This window comes from Pelodiscus sinensis, chromosome 6 (genome assembly GCF_049634645.1).
Source record: "Pelodiscus sinensis isolate JC-2024 chromosome 6, ASM4963464v1, whole genome shotgun sequence".
Classification (NCBI taxonomy): Eukaryota; Metazoa; Chordata; order Testudines; family Trionychidae; genus Pelodiscus; species Pelodiscus sinensis.
Window position 1 is genome coordinate 33,003,231 of NC_134716.1, and position 21,106 is coordinate 33,024,336.

The 21,106-nt window shown below is 40.8% G+C and overlaps 1 protein-coding gene and 1 long non-coding RNA gene across 9 annotated transcripts in view; one reads left to right on the plus strand and one right to left on the minus strand.

Moving 5' to 3' along the window:
• Positions 1-21,106, plus strand: part of LOC112543827 (uncharacterized) — a 153,045-nt gene that overhangs the window by 51,076 nt on the left and 80,863 nt on the right. Inside the window, exon 4 of one of the 7 annotated variants that reach the window (XR_012904675.1) lies at positions 10,000-12,369. The exons of the other annotated variants lie outside the window; for them this stretch is intronic. This is a non-coding gene — a long non-coding RNA (uncharacterized LOC112543827). Of the gene's footprint in view, positions 1-9,999; positions 12,370-21,106 lie in introns of those variants that run through there. 7 annotated transcript variants of the gene reach the window in all.
• TRPM3 (transient receptor potential cation channel subfamily M member 3) overlaps positions 12,335-21,106 on the minus strand; it is a 599,368-nt gene continuing 590,596 nt past the window's right edge. For both annotated transcript variants that reach the window (XM_075931703.1, XM_075931702.1), the window contains one exon: positions 12,335-20,306. In XM_075931703.1, the coding sequence (XP_075787818.1) occupies positions 18,860-20,306 (1,447 nt within the window). In that variant the 3' untranslated portion in view covers positions 12,335-18,859. The remainder of the gene's footprint in view (positions 20,307-21,106) is intronic.

The following is a 21,106-nucleotide window of genomic DNA, read 5'->3' on the forward strand; positions in this document are numbered from 1 at the left end:
GCTTTTTTTCTGAAAGTGGCTTTTCTGAAATTTGGCCCATCTACACGGGGCCAAATTTAGGAAAAAACTCCTCTTTCAGAACATCCCTTATTCCGCTCACTGAGAGGAATACAGAGCTGCCAAAAGAACATGTTCCCCTTTTTTGGAAACTGTACCGAAAAAGTGGACGCATTCTTTGGATGTGGCAGAACTTTTGCAAGATACCAAAAGCTCTGTAGTCTAGACATAGCCTAACATGTACAGTATATTTTCCCATAATGTCTGCTTAATGGTTCAACGTTTTTATGGTGATAGTTATCATTATTATATAGTAAGGTTTGTGTTGAAAAGACATAAATAAGGCTCTGAAATGAATGACATGCACAATTAATATAGTTAACTGGCATAGCCCTCAGAGAAAGGATTCTAATTCATGGGCAGGCATACTCAATGCACAGCAGTGCTTAAAAAATGTGATCAGGACTCCAGGATCTGTCAAGAAAGAAAATGCCAGCGGAAAAGTTACAGTTGCATTATATTTCTATCAGAGGTAGCCACAAGCCGAATGTACTGACTCTCCAAACCACACACAATAATCTTCAGGTGTTTGAGATTCAGGCGCACCTGCCAGTGCTTGGGGCTTCACCCCTGCAGTGTGTGCCTGCTCTAGCCACATACTACATATAAAAGAGCTGCATGTGGCTTTTGAGCTGTGATTTGGCCCTCATATATATAATGATTCACCCTTTCCTTTAGTTTTGATCACCATAGACCAAAAGATGTCTTTAAAAAGTAGAAAGGAAGAGCCTTGACAGTGGGAAATGACACTTTTTGTGGTACAGGCAGTCCCCGGGTTACATGGATCCGACTTACATTGGATCCCTACTTACAAACGGGGTGAGGCAACCCCGCACTAGCTGCTTCCCTGCAGCAGACCAGGGAGACGCGAAGCTAGCGCTCCCCCCCAGATGACCAGGGAGACGCAGAGCAGCTTTTCTCAGCAGACACCTCAGCTTGAGAATAAAGGACTGAGGGAAGTGAGGTTTGGGAGAATAAAACTGAGCTCTGGAGAAATGTTTAGCTAGAGTTTCCCCTACAATATGTACCAGTTCCGACTTACATACAAATTCAACTTAAGAACAAACCTACAGTCCCTATCTTGTACGTAACCCGGGGACTGCCTGTACTACCCCAGCCTTCTCTAGGACAACAAAGTTATCTTAGATTTGATCCCCTCTACGTTGCAAAGAGTTGAGGTTTGTTCCAATATCTCAGCCACAAATAGTTCAATAAGTAAGCGTTATTGGTTTTAGCCTAATTCATATCAACCAAAGCAGAAATGATCGATTAGTAGACATCTCCCTAAAGGCAGAAAAAACCTTGGATAGAATTTTAGCCATGGAAAAAAGGCTTAGTTTAAAAAAAAACTCTCAAAAGTGGAGCCCTGCATGTATACAAAATTTGTATCTGCATCTTTATCCACAAAAATGAGCTGCGGATACCGGCATGGGTGCAGATACACAAGGATAAAATAAGCAGATATCCGAGGATTTGCAAGGCTCTACTCATAACATTAGTTGCCCTTCTGGAACAGGTATTGTAAAAAGAACTAAGGGTGAGTCTATATAGCAAAGTTATTTTGAAATAACTATGCAAGTGTCTACATAGCAATTCCGTTATTTCAACTTATTGCAACTTCTGTAAACCTTAATCTACGAAGAATAACGCCTATTCCAAAATAGCTATTTCAAAATAAGGCATGTGTAAACGCTCCACTTCTGCTATTTCGAAATAGCTCCTGACCAGGGCCATTCTAAGTTATTCTTCCCGGGGCTCTAAATTGAGAGAGCTTATTTCAAAATAGCACGTCTACACTGCAGGGAAGCCTCAAAATTACTGCAAGGTCCAGTTTCCCTAATGTAGCCATGCTATTTCAAAATAACTATTTCGGAGTAGCTTATTCTGAAATAACTGTGCAGTTTAGACGTACCCTAAGTGATCTTAAATAATAAAATGTTAGTAAGAAGAACATTTTGACCTCTAATCCAATTTCTATTTCTTTTTTTTTTTAAGTAAACTTTTCAAATGTTTGTAGTTTTGGCTGTGTGCCTTAGGCACTTTTGAAAAGCTTGCTCTAAGTGCTTTAGGATTTGGGCACAATTTTTTTCAGTAGGACTTATACTCCTAAATTGTATAGAGGTTTTAAAAAATCCCAGCTTTAATAATGTTCATCTTGTCATGCTATGTATTATTTGACTAGATGTGACTCGTCTAATCCAAGCAAGATACAGTTACTAAGACAAGAAAATGAATATAATTAAGTTGAAATCAGTGGGCCTACCTTTATAAGTAAAATTTTGATCTGGGTGAGTGCAGAGATCAGCCCCTTACTCCAGAGTAAGGTTAAGAAAACAGCAGTGAATACAACTTCACTTCAGCAAGCTACTTAAGCACATTTGTCTCACTAACTTCAGTGGTAGGGATAATTGATTTCAAAGGTACTGCTTGTGCTTAAGAAGCTAGACAAGTGCTTGATAATATGAGCTTGAATACCTTACTGAATTGGAGTCTATTACATAAGATCGTCACTGCCTATTAATATTCCAAGGTCTTAAAGATTAATATGACATTGTAACTGTCCTCTTGGAAAGTTTTATTTGTAACTTTTGAACCTGGAGATTTAAACAAGTCCAGTCTCAGAAAGGTGAATGGATGAGGGTGGCGTGTAAACTTTCTGCCTTCAGTTGTTGAAGGCTCTGATTTTGAAGCTGATCTGGCTCCAAAGCAGCCTTTGGTTTCCATGCCCATTTACTTTCACTGAGGGGCTGTGTCTACACTGGGCCACTTATTCCGGAAAAGCAGCCGCTTTTCCGGAATAAGCTGTGAGCTGGCTACACTGGCCCCTTGAATTTCCGGAAAAGCACTGACGATTTACTGTAAGAAATCAGCTGCTTTTCCGGAAAAACTATGCTGCTCCCACTCGGGCAAAAGTCCTTTTTCTGGAAAACTGTTCCGGAAAAGGGCCAGTGTAGACAGCACAGTAGTCTTTTCCTCAAAAAAGCCCCTATCACGAAAATGACGATCGGGGCTTTTTTCCGGAAAAGCGCGTCTACATTGGCCACGGACACTGTTCCGTTTTAAGCATTTCCGGAAAAAGGTGCCAGTGTAGATACAGCCAGGGTGTGTGGAAGCAGGGCAGCAGCAGTTGGGCCTTCTCTTTTGACAGGAAAGCAAGATAGTTTTTATAGTTTCTGAACCAGACGGAGGTTTATGGCTAAAACACAGTCCCAACCAAAACCAGTAATCCATCTGGACGTTTAAATAAGGTTAATTAAAAACAGTGTGTCAGAGCCTAAGATGGTGTAAGACAGCATTGCCTTGACTTCAGTGAAGTTAGGTTGATTTACCAGCTGTGGATTTGGCACAATATTCTCACAACCCTTGCCACTTGGCCAGGACCTAAATTGGAGGTACTGAAATACCAGGAGGCACTGTTTCCTACTACAGAATGAACCTTTCCAGTTCAGCATCCTGTGGACCTGCCTGGTACCGAACCAGAACATTTGCTGAATCATGGGAGGTCAATATTGTCTGTCTAGCACGGTGTTTCTCAAACTGTGCTCCGCGGAGCTCCAGGGCGCCACGAGACATCTCCAGGGGTTCTGCGAGGTTGACAAACTGGAAACATCGATAAGTACAACACATACAATCAGTGGACCGCTGGGGCTCCGCATACATTTTTACGCATGTAAAGGGCTCCTGAGCCGAAAAAGTTTGAGACCCGCTGGTCTAGCAGCATTACGACGCCTCCTGAGAAGCTAAACTGCTTACTAGGCTCTTAGAAGACATTTGGGGTAAATTAGTGTTCTGGACTGTTATTTAGCTCTGAGAGCCAGGACTGGTACCTGTAAACAAACTTTATGGGACCGCAGTAAACTTGGCCACACCCATAATAAGTGGACATCTGACTGACTAAAATCATGCCGGAGCACGGATGCTGGACCAGAGAGTGCCAGACTAGAGAGGGCCAACCTGTAGTGAGTCAAGAAATGGAACCGGTTGAACGACATGTTACAGAGTTGTTGAGAAGCTTAGCAGTTTTTCACAAAATGATTATTTGCACATAAATCTCATGTGTACGCAAGGGGGCTCCCTTGTCAAGGTGGGGGGCAGCTCAGAGCATACCAGCCTGAGCTCCAGTGGTGATCCAAAGGAACTGAGGCTCGGGCCGCTACCGCTGCTACAGTAGTAGTGGTGGCAGCTGGAAGCCATGGGCCCTTTTGAATCTACAGGCCCCAGGGCAGTTTCCTCCTTTGCCCTCCCCAGGTTGAAGGGCTTGTCACTGTGCAACCAGGAATAAATGATTGGGTATTTCATGAGTGAGCCTTTTTTTTTTCTTTTTAAAGCTTTGCAGTCCAAATAAATTCAGAAAAAAAATCAAAGGACTTAGCCAGGATCTGAATTATGACATCAGAGACTAAGTCCTTGCCCCTTTGTTCCTGCGCATATGTTTCCCATATTGCCAACAGTAATGTATGAGAGGGAGTGTCCTCCATGGAGCTGCTACTCCTTGCTAGCTGTGCTGTCATGGGAACAATCCGTACCGGTTACAGAGCTGACACAAATTACTTTCCCCTGAAGCAATTTGGTAATCAAGGACTAGTTTGGTCTTTGCTGTGATGTCCAGCAAAGACTCAGTAGCATGTTAAACTTTCAAACCTTCACCAATAACTTCTGGACAGCTTCTTTATTATTATAAACAAGGCTTAGCTTTTAAATAGATTTATCACTTAGATAATTCAGAGCAATATTATGCATTAAATGAGAAATAAAATATACACATGATGGTCAAATGACCCTGAATGTTTTCAAGTTGTCTTTTGCCATCATGCCTTGAGTGTCCAAAAGCACACTGCCTTATTTTTCTAAATTATCTCATATGTACTCAACTCTTGTAAATTAGTACTCAGTGGGTTATATTCTTGCTTCTGTTTAGAGCTGGTCAACACGTCAAAGGTGTTTTTTTGCCCTGAAAACTGACCTTTTTTTCAAAGTTTTTTCTTGGGGGAGGAAGGGAAATTCTGGTGGCATTTTTTCAAGCAGCAACATGGAAACGCTTTCCCCACAGGACTCTACATTTCAAAGGTAACGTTCCTTCCATATGTGCAAATATGAGCCTGGAGATACGTTCCTGATTATTACCCCTCCATAGACAGAACCTGGGGCATTTTCACCCCTCTTAGGGTGTGTCTGGACTACAGGGTTTTGTCGACAAAAGTGGACTTTTGTCGACAAAACTAAACCTGCGTCTACACTACCGCTGAGTTCTGTTGACATAACATCAACAGAACTCAGCAGTTTTGTTGACGCTGGTAAACCTCATTTTACGAGGAATAACGCCTTTTGTTGACAGAGTTCTGTCGACAGAAGGCGTTATTGCATCTAAACTGTCCTTTGCGTCTACACTGCCATGTCGACAAAGCAGCTTGCTTTGTCGACAGAACTGAATGTAGTCTAGACGCTCTTTGTCGACAGTATCTGTCGACAAAGCTTCTGTCGACAAAAGCCTGTAGTCTAGACGTACCCTTATAGTCCTGTCTTTCTTTCTGCCTTTCTCATCTGAGAAGAATCAGCCTTTGAACTTGTTATCCTAACTGATAACTGAGGCAAAACATTCATTTAGTTTTTGGTCCATACCTTGTGAGCTTTAATGTCTGGCCTGTCCTTGCTGCCTAGAGTCTCTACTTCTTTTTTAGCTTTCTTGTTCATAAAGGCGAGTGAGCCTTTAATTATTTGTTTGAATTTCTTTTGCAATGTTTAACTTAGTTAGACTTCTGGGAATTCTCACTTCATCCCTATGCTTTTTGAGCTCCAGAGTGCAGTTTTCTTCTGAGTAGCCTTTTCCCCATTCCTCAGAGGCTCTCGGTTTACTTTTTGAAATTGGACTTTTTTTTTTTTGCCTCCACCCATTGTGGTCTGGAGTCCTTCTTCACAAGTTTGTTTTCCTGGTTTGGGCTTAAAATTCCAGATAATTTTCGCACATCTGATTTTATTTCTCAAATTCCTTTAAAATGTAAAATAACTAGTTAGTGACATCAACTGGATTGACATACACAAAGAGTTAAAGGAATTACAAGTCACCCTCTTTGAAAAAGAAAAGCTTAGTTACTGAACTGTGTTTTATTATCCTTCCTTTTAATTAAAACACAGTCCATTTGTAAAACAGGATCACTGCCTGTTGGTCCAGGGACTAGTTGTTGAAGAAATCCTAACTCATTCAGGCATAACTAGACCCTGCCATTATTAGTAGCATTTCTTCTCTGGCCAACAGGTGGGAATTTAGTCTCCCTATTTAAGTGAGTAATTGCTTGGGCAGATATATAGGATCAGGGTGCAGACCTTTAATTCTTAGGAACTGTGCTGCAGCCGCTTCCCCATCCGAGCATTGAGGGACTGCAAAGGAGGCTTCAGGCCATCTTTGCATACTTTGCCCTCTGATCTGCCCAGAGATAGCACTGTTCAGCTTCAGCTGAGAGACCTTATAATGTAAAATTCTGCTGTGACATACTCAGCTCTTCATTGCTATGACGTGCCATAAGTGGCAATTGGGCCAGACAGGGATTGTATAAATTAGAAAACTAAAACTAGAATGGTACTTGTTTTTTTTTATATTGGGGTGGAAGGAGAGAAAATGGCTGCCACTCTGAGAAAAATGTGGGAATGGGTGATAGGTGATGGCTGCTCCTGCCTATGCTGACTCTACTGGGCTACAATTGGAGTAGGGTGTTCAGTTCTTGGCACCGTATTTCAGGAAAGATGCAGAGAAATTGGAGAAGGTTCAGAGAAAAGCAGCAAACGTGATTAAATAAAGGCCTAGAAAATATGCCCTGTGAGGGAAGACTGAAAGAATTGGATTTTTTAGTGTCTGAAAAAGAGACAACTGAGAGGAGACACAATACTTTTCAAATACCTAAAGAGGAAGGAGAAAAATTATTCTCTTTAACTGCTGATAGGAAGTTTTCCTAATGTCCAACCTAAACTTCCCATGCTGCAATTTAAGCCCCTTGCTTCTTGTCCTAACTGTAAGGGTGGTTAAGCACTGAAATAAATTACCTAGGGAGGAGATTTTAAAGAGCAGGTTAGCCAGACATCTGTCAGGAGGGATGATCTAGATGGTGCTTGATCCTGCCATGAATACAGGGGACTGGACTTGATGACCTCTTGAAGTCCCTTCCTGTTCTGATATCCTATGATTTGCTCACCTCCTCAGTCCTGTTAAAACCACTCTACTCATCCATTGAACCCAGCCTTAAAGGGGTAAAAGAAGCTCACTGACCATACATAATGCACCAACAGAATTTGGGATCCAGGGAGGGGAACTCGCATAAGTCCTAGTCTCAATCTCTGTAGAGGTTTCAGGCATTTTGCTCTCTGGGGAGGATGCCCAATGTCAAATCTCCCATGATGAATGAAATAAGTTTATCTAGATGGACTGATGGCTATGAAGTCAAATAAATGGAGACTCAGTTTCATTTTGGGGGTAAAGGTGGGAAGTGCTGGCTCCTGTTATGTGCAATATTGTTTTTGGAACACACATCATCAGGGAATAGCAAAAAAGCAGAAAGTACTTTTTTCTAATGTCTTCAGATGAGATGCTGTACGTATTGTGGCAGGCAAATGGAAGAGGGAATGTATCTATCTGTGCATACTCTTAGAAGGGAGCAAACAGGCAACTGTAGCTCATGGTAATGACCTGCTGGGCAAAGGCCCAATTGTCCAAGACCTACTGCAGATCTCAGTTTAAGCATTCCCCTGAAGTGTCAGCAAGTGGAATCTGTGTGAAAAATAAGAAATGAAATTGACCATCTAGTTTCATTGTGCAGGCTGAGTGAAGCACAGAAACGTTTTCTAAAAGAACAGCACAATCCAGCAGCTACAGAAAAGTCAGCTAGATTTTTTTGATGTCATTGATATCAAAGGTAATAGCTCTGTCAAAGTGAAACACTGTTATTTTGTCTGGAATTTAAAGGGACATTGACTGTCTTTCAGAAGAGAAACTTCAGCTCTATAAAACAGCAAAAGAAAAGCTAATCACAGGTACAATGTAAAAACTTGTTTGCATACAAGAGTACTTTATGGACCATATAAACTGCTGTCTAGGCATTAGAAATTCATGTGTCTGCAACCTATTTCATGCTTCGCTACAGTTTGTAAGGAAAAAAAAATCCAAAGGAAAAAAGACAGGGAAACGAGAAATCCCATGTAACATTTCTGAAGAAGGACTTATATATTACTATTAAAAGCTTCAGAGGGGTAGCCAAATTAGTCTGTAACTGAAAAAAACAAAACAACTAATAGTCTAGCAGCACCGTAAAGACTAACAAAACATGTAGATGGTATCATGAGCTTTAGTGGGTACAACCCACGTCTTCAGATTAATGGAATATTAAAAGTCCTGTTCCAAAATAAAAAAGGGATGGGGAGGGGGAAGAAAGGGGGGAAAATAGTGAGTTAGAGTGTTCATGTTACAAGAAGCTGATAGAGAAAATGTGCAAATTGTTCTTAAGTACCCATTGTTTGGTTGGTTAAGTCATTAGGATGTGGAAGGTAGTGTGCTAGCCATACAGGCCCTGATTCAAAAGTTATTTAAGTTAATAAGGACAGGAGACTTTCTATTTATTGTTTTTCCATATGTCGATTTCAAAGTACTCCACACAGAAAGATGAGCATTGTTATCCTTGAGCTTCAGAGGGATAGCTGAGTTGCAGACTACCAGGAAAAACTTAAAAAACAACAAATAGTCTAGGAGCACCTTAAAGAACAGCTGTACTTGCGCAAAAACTTGCAGAGTGTCTACACAGAATGCGTGTTCTTGTGCAAGTAAATTTACAGTACAGGTTGGAAAACAGGGCCTCTTTTGGAAGAGTTATTCCTCTCCCCACAAGGAATAAGCCCTCTTGTGCAAGAGCTCTTCCACAAGAAGGCAGTGGAGACAGGCAACATGAATTTATTGCACAAGAAACCCCTATGGCTAAAATGGCCATCAGAGCTTTCTTGCACAAGAGAGCGTCCACACTGCCATGGATGCTCTTACGGAAAAGCTCATGGCAGTGTGGACACACTCTTGTGGAAGACCTTTTGCACAAGAACTCTTTCACAAAACAGTTCTTGTGCAAGAAGCCGGCAGTGCAGACCTAGCCTAAGAGTATGTCTACACTTGCACCCTCTTTCAAGAGAGGGATGCAAATGCAGCTGAGCGAAATTGCAAATGAAGTGCGGGTTTGAATTCCCCCATGCTTCATTTGCACAAGCTGGCACAGCTGCATGGCTGGTGAGCGTGGCTTGCTGCTGCTTGGCAAGTCCTGAGTATGCAAATACAGTGCAACAATATGCTAATCTGCGCTTCATTTGCATAGACTTTTGCTCAAGAAGGAAGCAGTGTAGATGTAGCCCAAGTGATTAACTTTACACTTCCAAGTTTTGCCCTAAATATTTTCTTCATCTTCTCAGAAGACAAAACTGAAACTGAGGTTAAAAAATCGATCATTCACCACTTTTGAGACTAACAAATAATTTTCCCTTGTTGTGGACATCTGCATGCAACCATTTGTGTATGTGCACTGATTAGCAGACATTGGTCTCTAAGGTTATTTTCAAAGAAAATTTACATATGTAACACAGAGCCTTCAACATTTCTGACAAAGCTTCTTAGAGTTATATTGGAATAGCTATAGCATTTCATTGACTCAGCAAATAAGGAAAAAGGCTTGGTCTGTACTGATAATTCCCACTCAAATAAGTAATTCTTGACATTCACCTCATCAAACAGCGGACAGCCAGAGTCACCTGCATTGTTCAAAAAAGGGTAAAATTTAAATCCTTGCACCTGAGCTCTTCTGAACCAATAAAGGCTTTTATTGTGGTGGAGCAGGTTGTGTTTTCACTCTCTCAGGAGTTCTGGTAGGAGAAGGTGGCTTTAATTCCGTAACAAAGGTTTTTTTTTTTTTTTTTTTTTTTAAGGCGATTGCAGCAGGGCTTCTCTGAATCAGCACATTGTTCCTTCTCGTGCAACTTTTTGGAATCTGCCAGTCACAAGGCACCAGCAAATGGGTTGCTATGGTATCTTACCTTGCTGAATCATTCTTCTAGGGTCTGTGCCCACAAACTGATACAAAACTCTGGTGTATATGGACCAACAGGTGCTTATGAAAACGTGGTTAGGGCTTTCCAGCCATAGTACTGGACTGGCAGAATACACCTGACCTTAGAGAAACAAAGTGGGTGAAGTAATATCTTTCTCATCCACAGCATTTGGTGCAAGGAGAAAATTGCCTCATCCACCAGGGGGCTCTAATAGGTTGGGACAGAAATGGCTAGAACTACACTGCATACTCTTAACCTTATTATTCTGCTGAGAAGGCATCTAACTCAGAGGAGGGGAACCTTTTTTAGGTCAGGTACCACACAAAAAACAAACCCCAAGTTCCCCTTGTGCACCTACACTCTCGGGTGGAGCCAAAAATTTGGGGTGTGAGATCTGGATGGGAGAAAGGGTGCAGGAACAGAATGGGGGTGTGGGACTGTGGTTGGGAGAGGGCCACAGGGCTGAAGTACCAGCTCCCCAATGCTAGTGGAGGGAGCCCTGAGCTTTGGGGGCTGGGTCCCAGAGAAGCTGGGGGCTGTAGGTTCTTTACCACTGCTCTTCATTCTCATGACTGGTCAATACTAAGGTTACACAGTAGGGGACAAAACATTTCACTTTACAAATGAGCAGGCACAGTTAATAAGGATACATATGGCTTGGCATCATCTGCTCCCCTTCTCCCCCCAAACACAATTAGTCAAGCCTACTCCATACTTGTTCCTAGGCTCATGTAGGCAGTACAAAGCTAGAGGGTGACTCCATGCTGCACCATTCACTTTTGTTTTGTAAATCAGCTTTGTTTATTTTTCTATAGCCTTGTGGCTCATGATTACAAGCATTTGCTATTTTTGCTAGCAGTAATAATTAACAGTAAATGATACTATTTCATGTAGTCAAAAATAAATGCTCTTTTCCACTTACATACAGCTTTTCATCTGCAAAATTCCAAAATACATGAAAAAGGTGGACAAAAGTTATTTTTAGAGATGGGAAACTTAGGTACAGGAATTAAGTAAATTACCTAAAATGAAATAGCAAGTTAGTGACACACATGGGTGGTGGGTGAGGCCCAGCTCAGGAAGGCGGCCTTCCGCTCCATGGAGTCCAGGCCTGCCCAATCCTTGCTGGTCACCTGGTGCAGCCTTCCCTAGTGGCCCAGGAGCGTAGGCAGTTTGGAGAAGGCAATGCCTTCACTTGCCTACATTGCCCATACCCATTACCCCCTGGCTTCCTCCACTCTGCTGTAAGGCATTAAGGGTATCGTACATCCGTAGAGTCTCTGTAAGCCTCCTTTCTGGTTTGCAGTGTTGATCCCAGAACATTGTTTAGAATCATGAGGTTAGGCAGAACCTCACGGGCCATCTAGTTTACCCCCTTATTGAGATGCATGATTTGTTGTATCTAAACCACCTATGACAGATGGCTATTCAGCCTCCTTTTGAATATCTCCAGTAAAGAAGCTTCCACAACCTTCCCAGGCAATCTTTTCCTTTTTTCTGTTTTTTCCATTAGAAAGTTTCCCCTTACATTTTTATCTATATCATCTGCTATGCTATAGTTTGTGGCAAAAGATAACAAGAGGCAATGGATTCAACGGGCAGGACATTTTTAATAGTAGCCTTTTAAGTATCTGAAGACCACTATCATATTTTCCCCACCCATCTCCTCTTTTCTAAACCTACCCAGTTCCTTCAGCCTTTGATCATATGACTTGCACTTCATCCTTTTGTTGCTTGCCTCTGAATCTTCCCAGTTTCTCTACATCCTTTGATGATAAAGGTATTGTCCTGAGGTTTGTGAAAGCTTGTCCAGTTCACTAATAGAAGATGGTCCAATAGGAGATGTTTCCTTACCTTTCTTCATTTACTCTGGTTACAGTATGTGGGCCATATGTAAATCTAGCAGTACCTGTATCAGAGGACCTAACAGAGTTGAACTAATAAAGAACTGCAGGAAAAGGTGTCTAATTTTTAACAATCTATGACCAGGAGCCAGACTTGGTTGTGAGAGCTTTTAATCCAGTTTGATTTTTTTGTATTGGATGTATAAACTGCTCTGAGGGAGGATACTTCAGTTATAGCCAAGGCTGACATAAAAATAGAAGTAAAACAATCAGACTTTATTTGGAGAAAGGCAGCTGCTACTTGCCTCATTGTCCATTGTGATGTTGGAAACAGATGACAGCAAATAAATACACTGAAAAGCTGTAGAAATGTTTTGAACAACATCCTTTTTTTTATTGCAAAACATTTTGTTACAGAAATTTCAGGAAGTTCTACTGCAGTAACTTCAACTTCTGTTTTTTTTTATTATATATCTAACGACACAGTCTAAAAGTGCATTGTGAATCCAGTAGACTCTTAAAAAAGAACTATTTTCCCTAGTAATATATATATATATATTTGAATAAATCAAAATTCAAAACCTTCATATTTATAGGAATTCATTTAAAAATGGCATTTTAATTGTTTCTCCCTCCATGTACAAATGATTGGTATAACAGTTACAAATGATGACTGAGATACTATATCATTACATAGCTATTAGTACAGTAATATTGCAAACACTGTTCCAGACAGCACTAGCAGCACGTAGCTTCTCCTCACATTAAACAACTCGCAGGGTGGAAGAAGGACATACCTTTAATATAGCTTACTGTTGTGCACACATACTGCCATTCCTCTCTACTATCATATAAACAAAAGTTACCATTCTCCACCAGCAACAGCAGCAGCAATACCATAACCAACCATTTCCCTCAAGAGAACTAGTTGTCTGTGGAACCCACCTGGTAGAGCTGAAAGGAATTATCTGCTGCACTTTCATTTTTAACACACTCTCTGTGGGCAGTCTACGGAATAAACCACTGGGCTTGCCTGACTTCAATTCACTCTGTCCTTAACCTCAGTATTAATGTGTGTAATGGCTGGAAGTGGCATAAAGTTGGAATTGCCAAGCCCAATTCTACTCTCTGTTACTTCACGGTGAATACACAGTAACTCCACTGGCATCAGTAGACTTCCTGCAGATTTACACCAATGTAATAGGCATCATAATCTAGCCCAAGGATGGGCAATAACTTTTATGGGGGGGGCACTTCACCAATGTTGGTAGTGGGCACAGGCCAGCTGCAAGGGAGAAGTTCCCTATAGGCACTGTGTGCAGTGGGAGAGGGAGAAGAGACTTTGTGTGCTCCCCCGTGGGGCAGGGGAGCAAGGGAGGTCTTTCCCCCTCTGTACCACCCAAAGTACACGGTGCCCAGAAGAAACTGCCAGACATTTTGAACAGCTGACAGTTCCCTCTGGTGCCACATGCCCCTGATGGGGAGAGGAGACTTCACCTGATTGGCCTGGGGAAGGGGGAGCGCGCAAAGTCTCTCACCCCCACCCTGCTGGGATGTGCAACACCTAGAGGGAATTCCCAGTTGTTTTGAACAGCTGGTGGTTCCCTCTGGTGCCGCATGACCCTGGCAAGGGGCGGAGACTTTGCATGGTCACCCACCCCACGGTCTTGGATTGGTCTAGGGGTGGGGACATAGCAGGGCGGGCTGGATCATATGGTTTGGCAGGCCACATCTTGCCCCCACCTCCCGATCTAGCCAGTAATCTACCTTGGAAAGGGGAAGAATGAAACATGTTTTATTACATTGTTTTATAGCCAACTATTTTGGAGAGTAACAGTCATGGGAGTGGAGACAGCCACTTATTTCATGTCATGAGGAGTACTGTGATGTATTTGTCAGATGACAGACAGGTAAATTCTAATGTATGGCAACGAAGGGATTTATTATCTAAATCCTGTGCCTTCCACGTCCTTTACTTTTGTCCTCCTCTCCTATGTGGAATGTGCTCTGGCTTAAGTGAGATTGGTGAGGGAGAGAGCTCATGCTGCAATACGCTTAGGTGCCTTTCTTAGAAAAAATATCTACTTAAGTTGTTTTATTATAAATTTACATTAATCTGGAAACATGATTTTGCTGTCTCAAATGGGCTTATTTGTGCAAAAATGCAAATTTATTGTTTTTCTATCTGTTAGGTGGTGGTGTAGGAGAAATTCATAACCATCACAACCACCTAATCACAACTCCCACTTTGGAAGTCCAAGAATGACGTCATCAATTTTCCTACTGTTGGTCGCTGAATCCACTTTAACCTGAGCAAATACAAAAGGACTTTTGTTCCTTCATTTTAAGATCTTGCAGTTAGAGAGAGATTTTTGATAATTTCAGGGTGCTCAGTCCAAACTTGTAAACTGATAACTTTTGTTTTTGGGAGAACAGGCCTTGTCACTCCAACTACAGGAATTAAGATGGAGGCCCTTTGCTGAGAATGGCACTCATTTTACTGTGTGGCTACGTCTAGACTGGCATGATTTTCTGCAAATGCTTTTAATGGAAAAGTTTTCCGTTAAGTATTTGTGGAAGAGAGCGTCTAGAGTGGCACAGACGCTTTTCTGCAAAAGCACTTTTTGCGGAAAAGCGTCCGTGCCAATCTAGACGCGCTTTTGCGCAAAACAAATCTGAGCTGTCTACACTGGCCCTTTTGTGCAAAAGCTTTTGCACAAAAGGACTTTTGCCCGAACGGGAGCAGCATAGTATTTCCACAAGAAACACTGAGTTCAGACAGTAGGAAGTCAGTGTTCTTGCGGAAATTCAAGCGGCCAGTGTAGACAGCTGGCAAGTTTTTCCGCAAAAGCAGCTGCTTTTGCGGAAAAACTTGCCAGTCTAGACACAGCCTATGAGTAATTGTTCAAACTTGGCTGATATGCTTTACTTTTGCATTTTCAAAGTGCCAGACAGTTTCTAAGAAACAAATATTCTGCTTTCTTTTACAAATATTACATCTCTTAAGCCAGGACAAAATCATCCATCCCATCCATATACACAGATTTATTTTCACTAAAAGTCTTTAAATCAGCATTAATTATCTGGAGTATAGAGCAATTTTGCCATGTGGATTAATGAGCTTTTTCTCCCTGTTTCTTATGTTTTAGCAATTTGTATCTCATTGCCATTAGTTACCAGATAGCTGTGCTAAAAACTGTAATGAAATAACCTTATCTTTTCCAAAGCAGAGAGCTAAATGTCTCAGCACTGCTGAAAGTTCACATCTTTGTGTTTAATACTTCAATTTCATGAAATTTTGAAGTGTAATTTACAAAAAATTAAAAATCATTTTAGTTTGCTTAAAGATTGGACATAATGTAAAAGTGTAAAAACTTCATATTTTTATTCCTAACTGGATTCATCATTACAGGCAGGCAATAATAAAATGTTAAGCCTCATAGTAGTCCAAAGAAATTTATGGAACAATGCATGCATCTTATTGACACAAAGAAAGACTGGACTTTAAGGAAGAGAAATTACTTTAGTCATATCACGTTGTTGTGAAAGAATATTATGCTATAATCCAATATTTAGGACAAGTGTACACCCAACTATAGAATAGATTCACTTATCTGGAAACAGAACAGATTACTATATGAAAATTTATAAAATACTGTACACTGCTTCCTTAATTGGCCAGCATATGTAAACAAACAGCTAAGTCAACTGAGTTTCAAAATATTATTTAAAATTCATTTATCTTATCTTTTTGCATAAACATGCCAGTTCATCTTTCACACTATCACAACTCACCAATCACAGCTCACAGTGGCTCATTAGAGACTTATACATCAGCTCATACGGACATTTACAGTGGCGTTGTACAAAAGATTGTGAGAGACATACATCAGTTACAGATTGTGATCAAAATGCATAATCCATATGTATGTATACTATCAACTTGGATAGTGAAACAATGTTCAATGCAACATATGCTATTTTATTGAATGTTACAGATTTATAAATATGACAATGCAATGTTAAAGCTGACCTGTAACATTCACTATATAAGCACATGTCAAAACCATACTGGATTACACATGGGCTATATATATTTACACAATTCATAAAATATCATTCAATACATAATATATCATATGGCACAAGCTATAGTTATAAGATGATGAAGGTTGAGGGTTTTTTTTAATCTCTGCAAAAGAAGTTATAACAACCTGAACCATTCAGTGTTGAGAGTGGGGGCAAAATTCTCACCCCACTGAAGTTAACAAGTGAAGATAAACAAAATACTCTACCATCCATCATAATACATGCTATAGAAACCTTGTATTAGGTAAATGGGAAACATTCAGGAAAAGTTTTATTTTGTTATTTTGGAATTGCATTGTTTAAATAGCTGAATTTAGATATATAATAGCAATTAATAGTAGTAACTAAAGTGTCCTGGTTCACCAGGCCTAGAGTTTATGCTCCAAGCCAATAAAGTGCTGTATTCTAATTATATTCCAAGCTCCTGTGTTTGGGAAACCCCTTTACCCCGAAAAAACTAAGAATGCATCACCTAGAGGGGAGCTCTGCACCTTGAACTAATAAAGTGATGGGGTGTGTGTGTCACAAATTAATTCTTGTACATATTAATCATATTGATGAAAATGGAAAAATGTATGAATACCTTCATAAAACATCCATAAATTAAAAAAGCAATAAAGACAAAGGCTGATTTAGAGAAACCTTAGGAGCAGACTGATACAAAAGTTGGCACATTTGAAGCAGACTGTTAAAGAATGCATTGTCCCTGGGAAAGCTATTGTTTAACAATCAGCCCAACACAAGCACACTTCATAATTCACTGAGTGACAGGTCAGAAATTGTACCCTTGATCAGTGACACATGTGACAGAAAAGCAGTACGTAGACCTCAAGGCAATTGAGTCAACATAGTCTGTGGCTCAAGCTGAATATAGCTCACAGGAGGGTTGATTTAACAAAATATGAAAAGGAAATAATTGGTGCACTAACAATAATACATTTGTGTTTTAAAATCAACACATTTGCATTTGTTTGTTTCACCAACTTTCCACAAATTGAGTCATTGCTCACAATTGTTTTGCTACTCCCTTTGTCTCTTCTTGAAGATCAGATACTTAATTTTGAGGTAGGGCTTTGTTGCCTATCACTCAGAGGCCCCTGGGATTGAATGCCGAGAGATAAATTAGGCTGAGAATTTCAGAGATGCCTCTCGAGATTTGCATGGCCGATTTCCACTAAAATTAATGGACATGCAATACTTCAAAACCTTATAGGTAACTTAGAGAAGTCTGGAAGCTAATGCTGTGACCATACATTGAAAAATAAAACAGTCTAAAACAAACTACCATCCATGTCCCTTTATTATGGTTAATGTGGATAGGATTTTCAAAGATTTCCCCCTCTAAAATGATGTGAAACTGTGATTAAATTACTATTTTTAAGGCTCTAGACTATTATATGACCAAAAGAAGGCAAACACCTTCTGAACATGATGAACAAAGTTTTGCACTCAGATGCATAAGAAGAGTTACTCATTACTTTTGTGTGGAGGGACCCCAAATAAATTGAGGGCAGAATATTTATTAAAATGCATGCTGTGATTTGTTCTATTTTGCTACTTAATGGAAGAATACTTGCAACCGATGACTTTTGCTCTTAACAAATATTGGCTTTCACTTTGGTGCTTTAGCTTACCACTAAAGTCTTTTTTTTTTTTTATTGTTTTGAAATACTCTGCCAGGAACATTTCCATTAAACAACGATAATATGAAATCAAGCTACTTGATAAACTTTGTATGGGATGTTTTGAATGTTTAGCTACAACTGCCTCAGTAAGCAAAATATTAATGATTGTGTTGGGTGAATGATGTGAGCAGCCTGAAAACGGACTAGCAAGAATATGGTAGCAATTGGGAGGTGATAATTAATGGAAGCAATGGAAATATTGCAGAGAACAGTGAGAATATAATGATATCACTCATGCTCTGCTTTGATCATTTCAGCCCATTATTCTTACTGTTCCATGACATCTTTTAATTTAGTGAGACAATATATTGATAACTGTGGTAAAAAAATAAATATATACTATTCCACTTAATTACATTCGTCCTGAGCTTGGCTCAACTGTACTACAGTGCCTGTTTAGTACAGGAAACCACCTGACAATTTACATTTTTTTTTTTTACAGAAATTCTTCCTTCATTTACATTGCAAAAGACAGTTCTTTTTCCTTTCCCATTTTGAAAATATAAATATTTTGTGACACTAGAATTCAATATAAAGAGAAACTGGTGTACTATAGGAGTGTTGCCTTGTGTGTCTTTACAATGATCAGTGTGGGGATTTGAAGCGGGGGATGGGGGGAGCGGGCGGGACTTTAGAATGTGTTTACTGCTGATTTCTATAGACCCCAATGATAATCTCTTTCAGATGGAACTGATATAAAAGGAAATCAGTTTAGAGTGTCTCATTTTTATGCTTTTCTTTTTGTCAATTTAGCCCTGTGTTAAAAAAAAAAAATCCTAGAAATCCTGAATAATTATCAGAAATCCTAGGATGTCTTCTAGCAAAAGGCAGATTTCTGACCGTACTCCTCCATTACTCAAGGCTTCATGATGGTGGGTTTTTTCTTTTTTTAAATTAAAGTCTTTATAAAGCTTTCCTCCCTCCCTCTTTCCTTAAGTGCAAATGTCAACTCGGTCAGAATCCAGTAACTCAGTGGGTGACAATGAGATTAACGAAGTGCTAACCTGACCATTGGCAGACTCTGACTTTAGTTGGCATATCACAGCATGAGGTTATTTTATTCTGCTAAGGAAAATGGACTGGAGAGCAGATGACTCTTAGACCTCCTGTAATGCATGTCTAACTGTGCTTACTTTCAAAGCTAGGGAAGGCGCCTGTTCTGGACAGTCTTCTCATAGATAAGTTGTCTCCTCTACTCTCTGGCTTGGATGACTTACTCCTCTGGAATGGATTTCGTGGGCCCGTTGTGTTACGCTGAGTATCAAGTTTATCGCTGATTGAGTAGCTTTTCCTTGTGTGTGCATACAACATGTTGGACTCATCTGCTGAATAACTGTTGGCCCGTTCTATTTTTGGAAGTGGTATGTTGTTGGACAGCGTTCTTGTTGTGCTGCTTTCTTGAGGAGATAAAGAAGCCCCCCTTTTGTCTTTGGTTTCAATATCCTCATTTTCAGAGCATGGGTGACTTAGCTCCGCTTCTCTCTCTGGGTGACAGCATCCCAAGTCATCTACTTTATCTCCATGATTTCCCGGAAAATTGGATCTTTCAGCAATGGTCTGGGGAGCACTGACGCACCTGGTGTCTATACAGTCTGTAATACTTGTGTACTCTGCTGTTTTGACTGGCATCCCTAGGCTGCTGAAGTAGCTCCGAGAAGGAGAGAACATAAAACTATGAGATTTTACGATTGGGGTTTCCTCTAGAATAAATGGGGCAGTAGCTAGATAGCGACTGCTTTTAGATCGCTCTAAGGTCTGATACAAAGGTGGCTCTGAATCCCAGAGGTTTTGGGTATCTGTGATATGTGAATAGTCTGAAGAAAACACTCTTGTTTCTACTGTAGAGGTTTCCTCACAATCAATACTCCTGCCAGAAATTCTGTCACTGGGAGTACTACTAATATAGGTGCTGTTTGCTAGAACTGAAGAGGCTATTTGAGCCTGCAGAGATGGGTCGCCAGTACCAAGTATATTAATTGAACTGTCGAGAGGTTCTATTCCAGAATGCAATTCATCCATAGCAGAAACATAAATATCTATGCAAGATGAAGGCCTTCTGGAGTCTGGGGCGATTGACAAAGTGCTTGTAGGGGCTAACGGTACTTTTGCTTCTTTCGATACCGAGTGTGAGCTACTGGCTCGATGCAGGCTCACGGACCTTTCTTTAAAAATGTTTTCCAACCTCTCTAACCCACATTTGTCTTTCATATTCACTGCATAAAACGAGTGGCTTCGCAGGCGGGGTGTGACGGTAGGAGAGGTCGGGGACATTGACTCCTCTCCTGCAGGATCTATGCTCTCTTGAAGCTTGTAAGTGTTCCCTTCCTGGCTATTGAAGCTGCTCTGTCTCACAATGTAGGCTGCATCTGTGCAGTCTGAGGAGGTTCTAGATCGTATCTTAGTAGTTTCCCCTCTCTCTATACCAGTCAGCTTGTCTAAGGCTGCAGCCATTCGTCCTATCACGTCCTCCAGCTGAGCAAGCCGGATGTCTACAGTCTGAAGTGAAGCCTTCATACAATGTTCTCGCTCGTTCACTTCCTCCAGACGCATGGCCATGTTCTCTACCCTTCAAAAGAAGAACATATGTAGGGTTATTTTCTACAGGAGAGTGATTGTTAGTGTCATTTTATTAGCCTGCCAAAGTGTATGGGAACAGATAGTGATTAAAAAGTCCAGGTCAAATGTTCTGTTCTTCTCTAATTTTTATACTGTAGCATCTACTGCAAAGCCGGGTTGGGGGGGCACAGCTGAAAGTTGTAACTCAAAGTGAGGAATCAGCTCAAAAAGTCTATAGGCTGGGTGGCCTGCTGAGGTGAGTCAGGGCATGGTGGTGGTAATTCCTTCCTAGAGCTCTGCCATGTGGGGCTGGCCCAAACAGTTGGCTTGCCCCACCTGGCATTGCTCACCCCCCCAAATGTTACTCTGTGCCCCCTTGGAGAGCGTCAGATGTCTCTCACCTTGTGACCTTTAAATTGTGTCTGTCCCCCTCAAGAGTATACATGTTGCCTCTGGGTACAGTAATAATTCTTAAATATTTTAGGGGAAAGATAGCCCAGAATTAAGGATCCAGTTTGGGTTGTGGGACACCATGGGTCAAGTGCCTACATTTCCTGTCTGACTTTGGGCAAACTGTTTAAGGGCAGATTTTAAAATATAGTCATTAGGGATGATTTCAACGAGCAGATCCTAATAACAAATCAGGGGTGGGCAATAAATGTCCAGCAGGCTGGCTGCAGTTCACCAGGGTTAGCCTATGGTAGGTCACTGGACCTTCATATACCTGTACATCCTCAGGTACAGCCACTTGCATCTCCTGTTGACAGTGGATTGCCATTCCCTGACAATGGGAACTGCAGGAAATGGTGT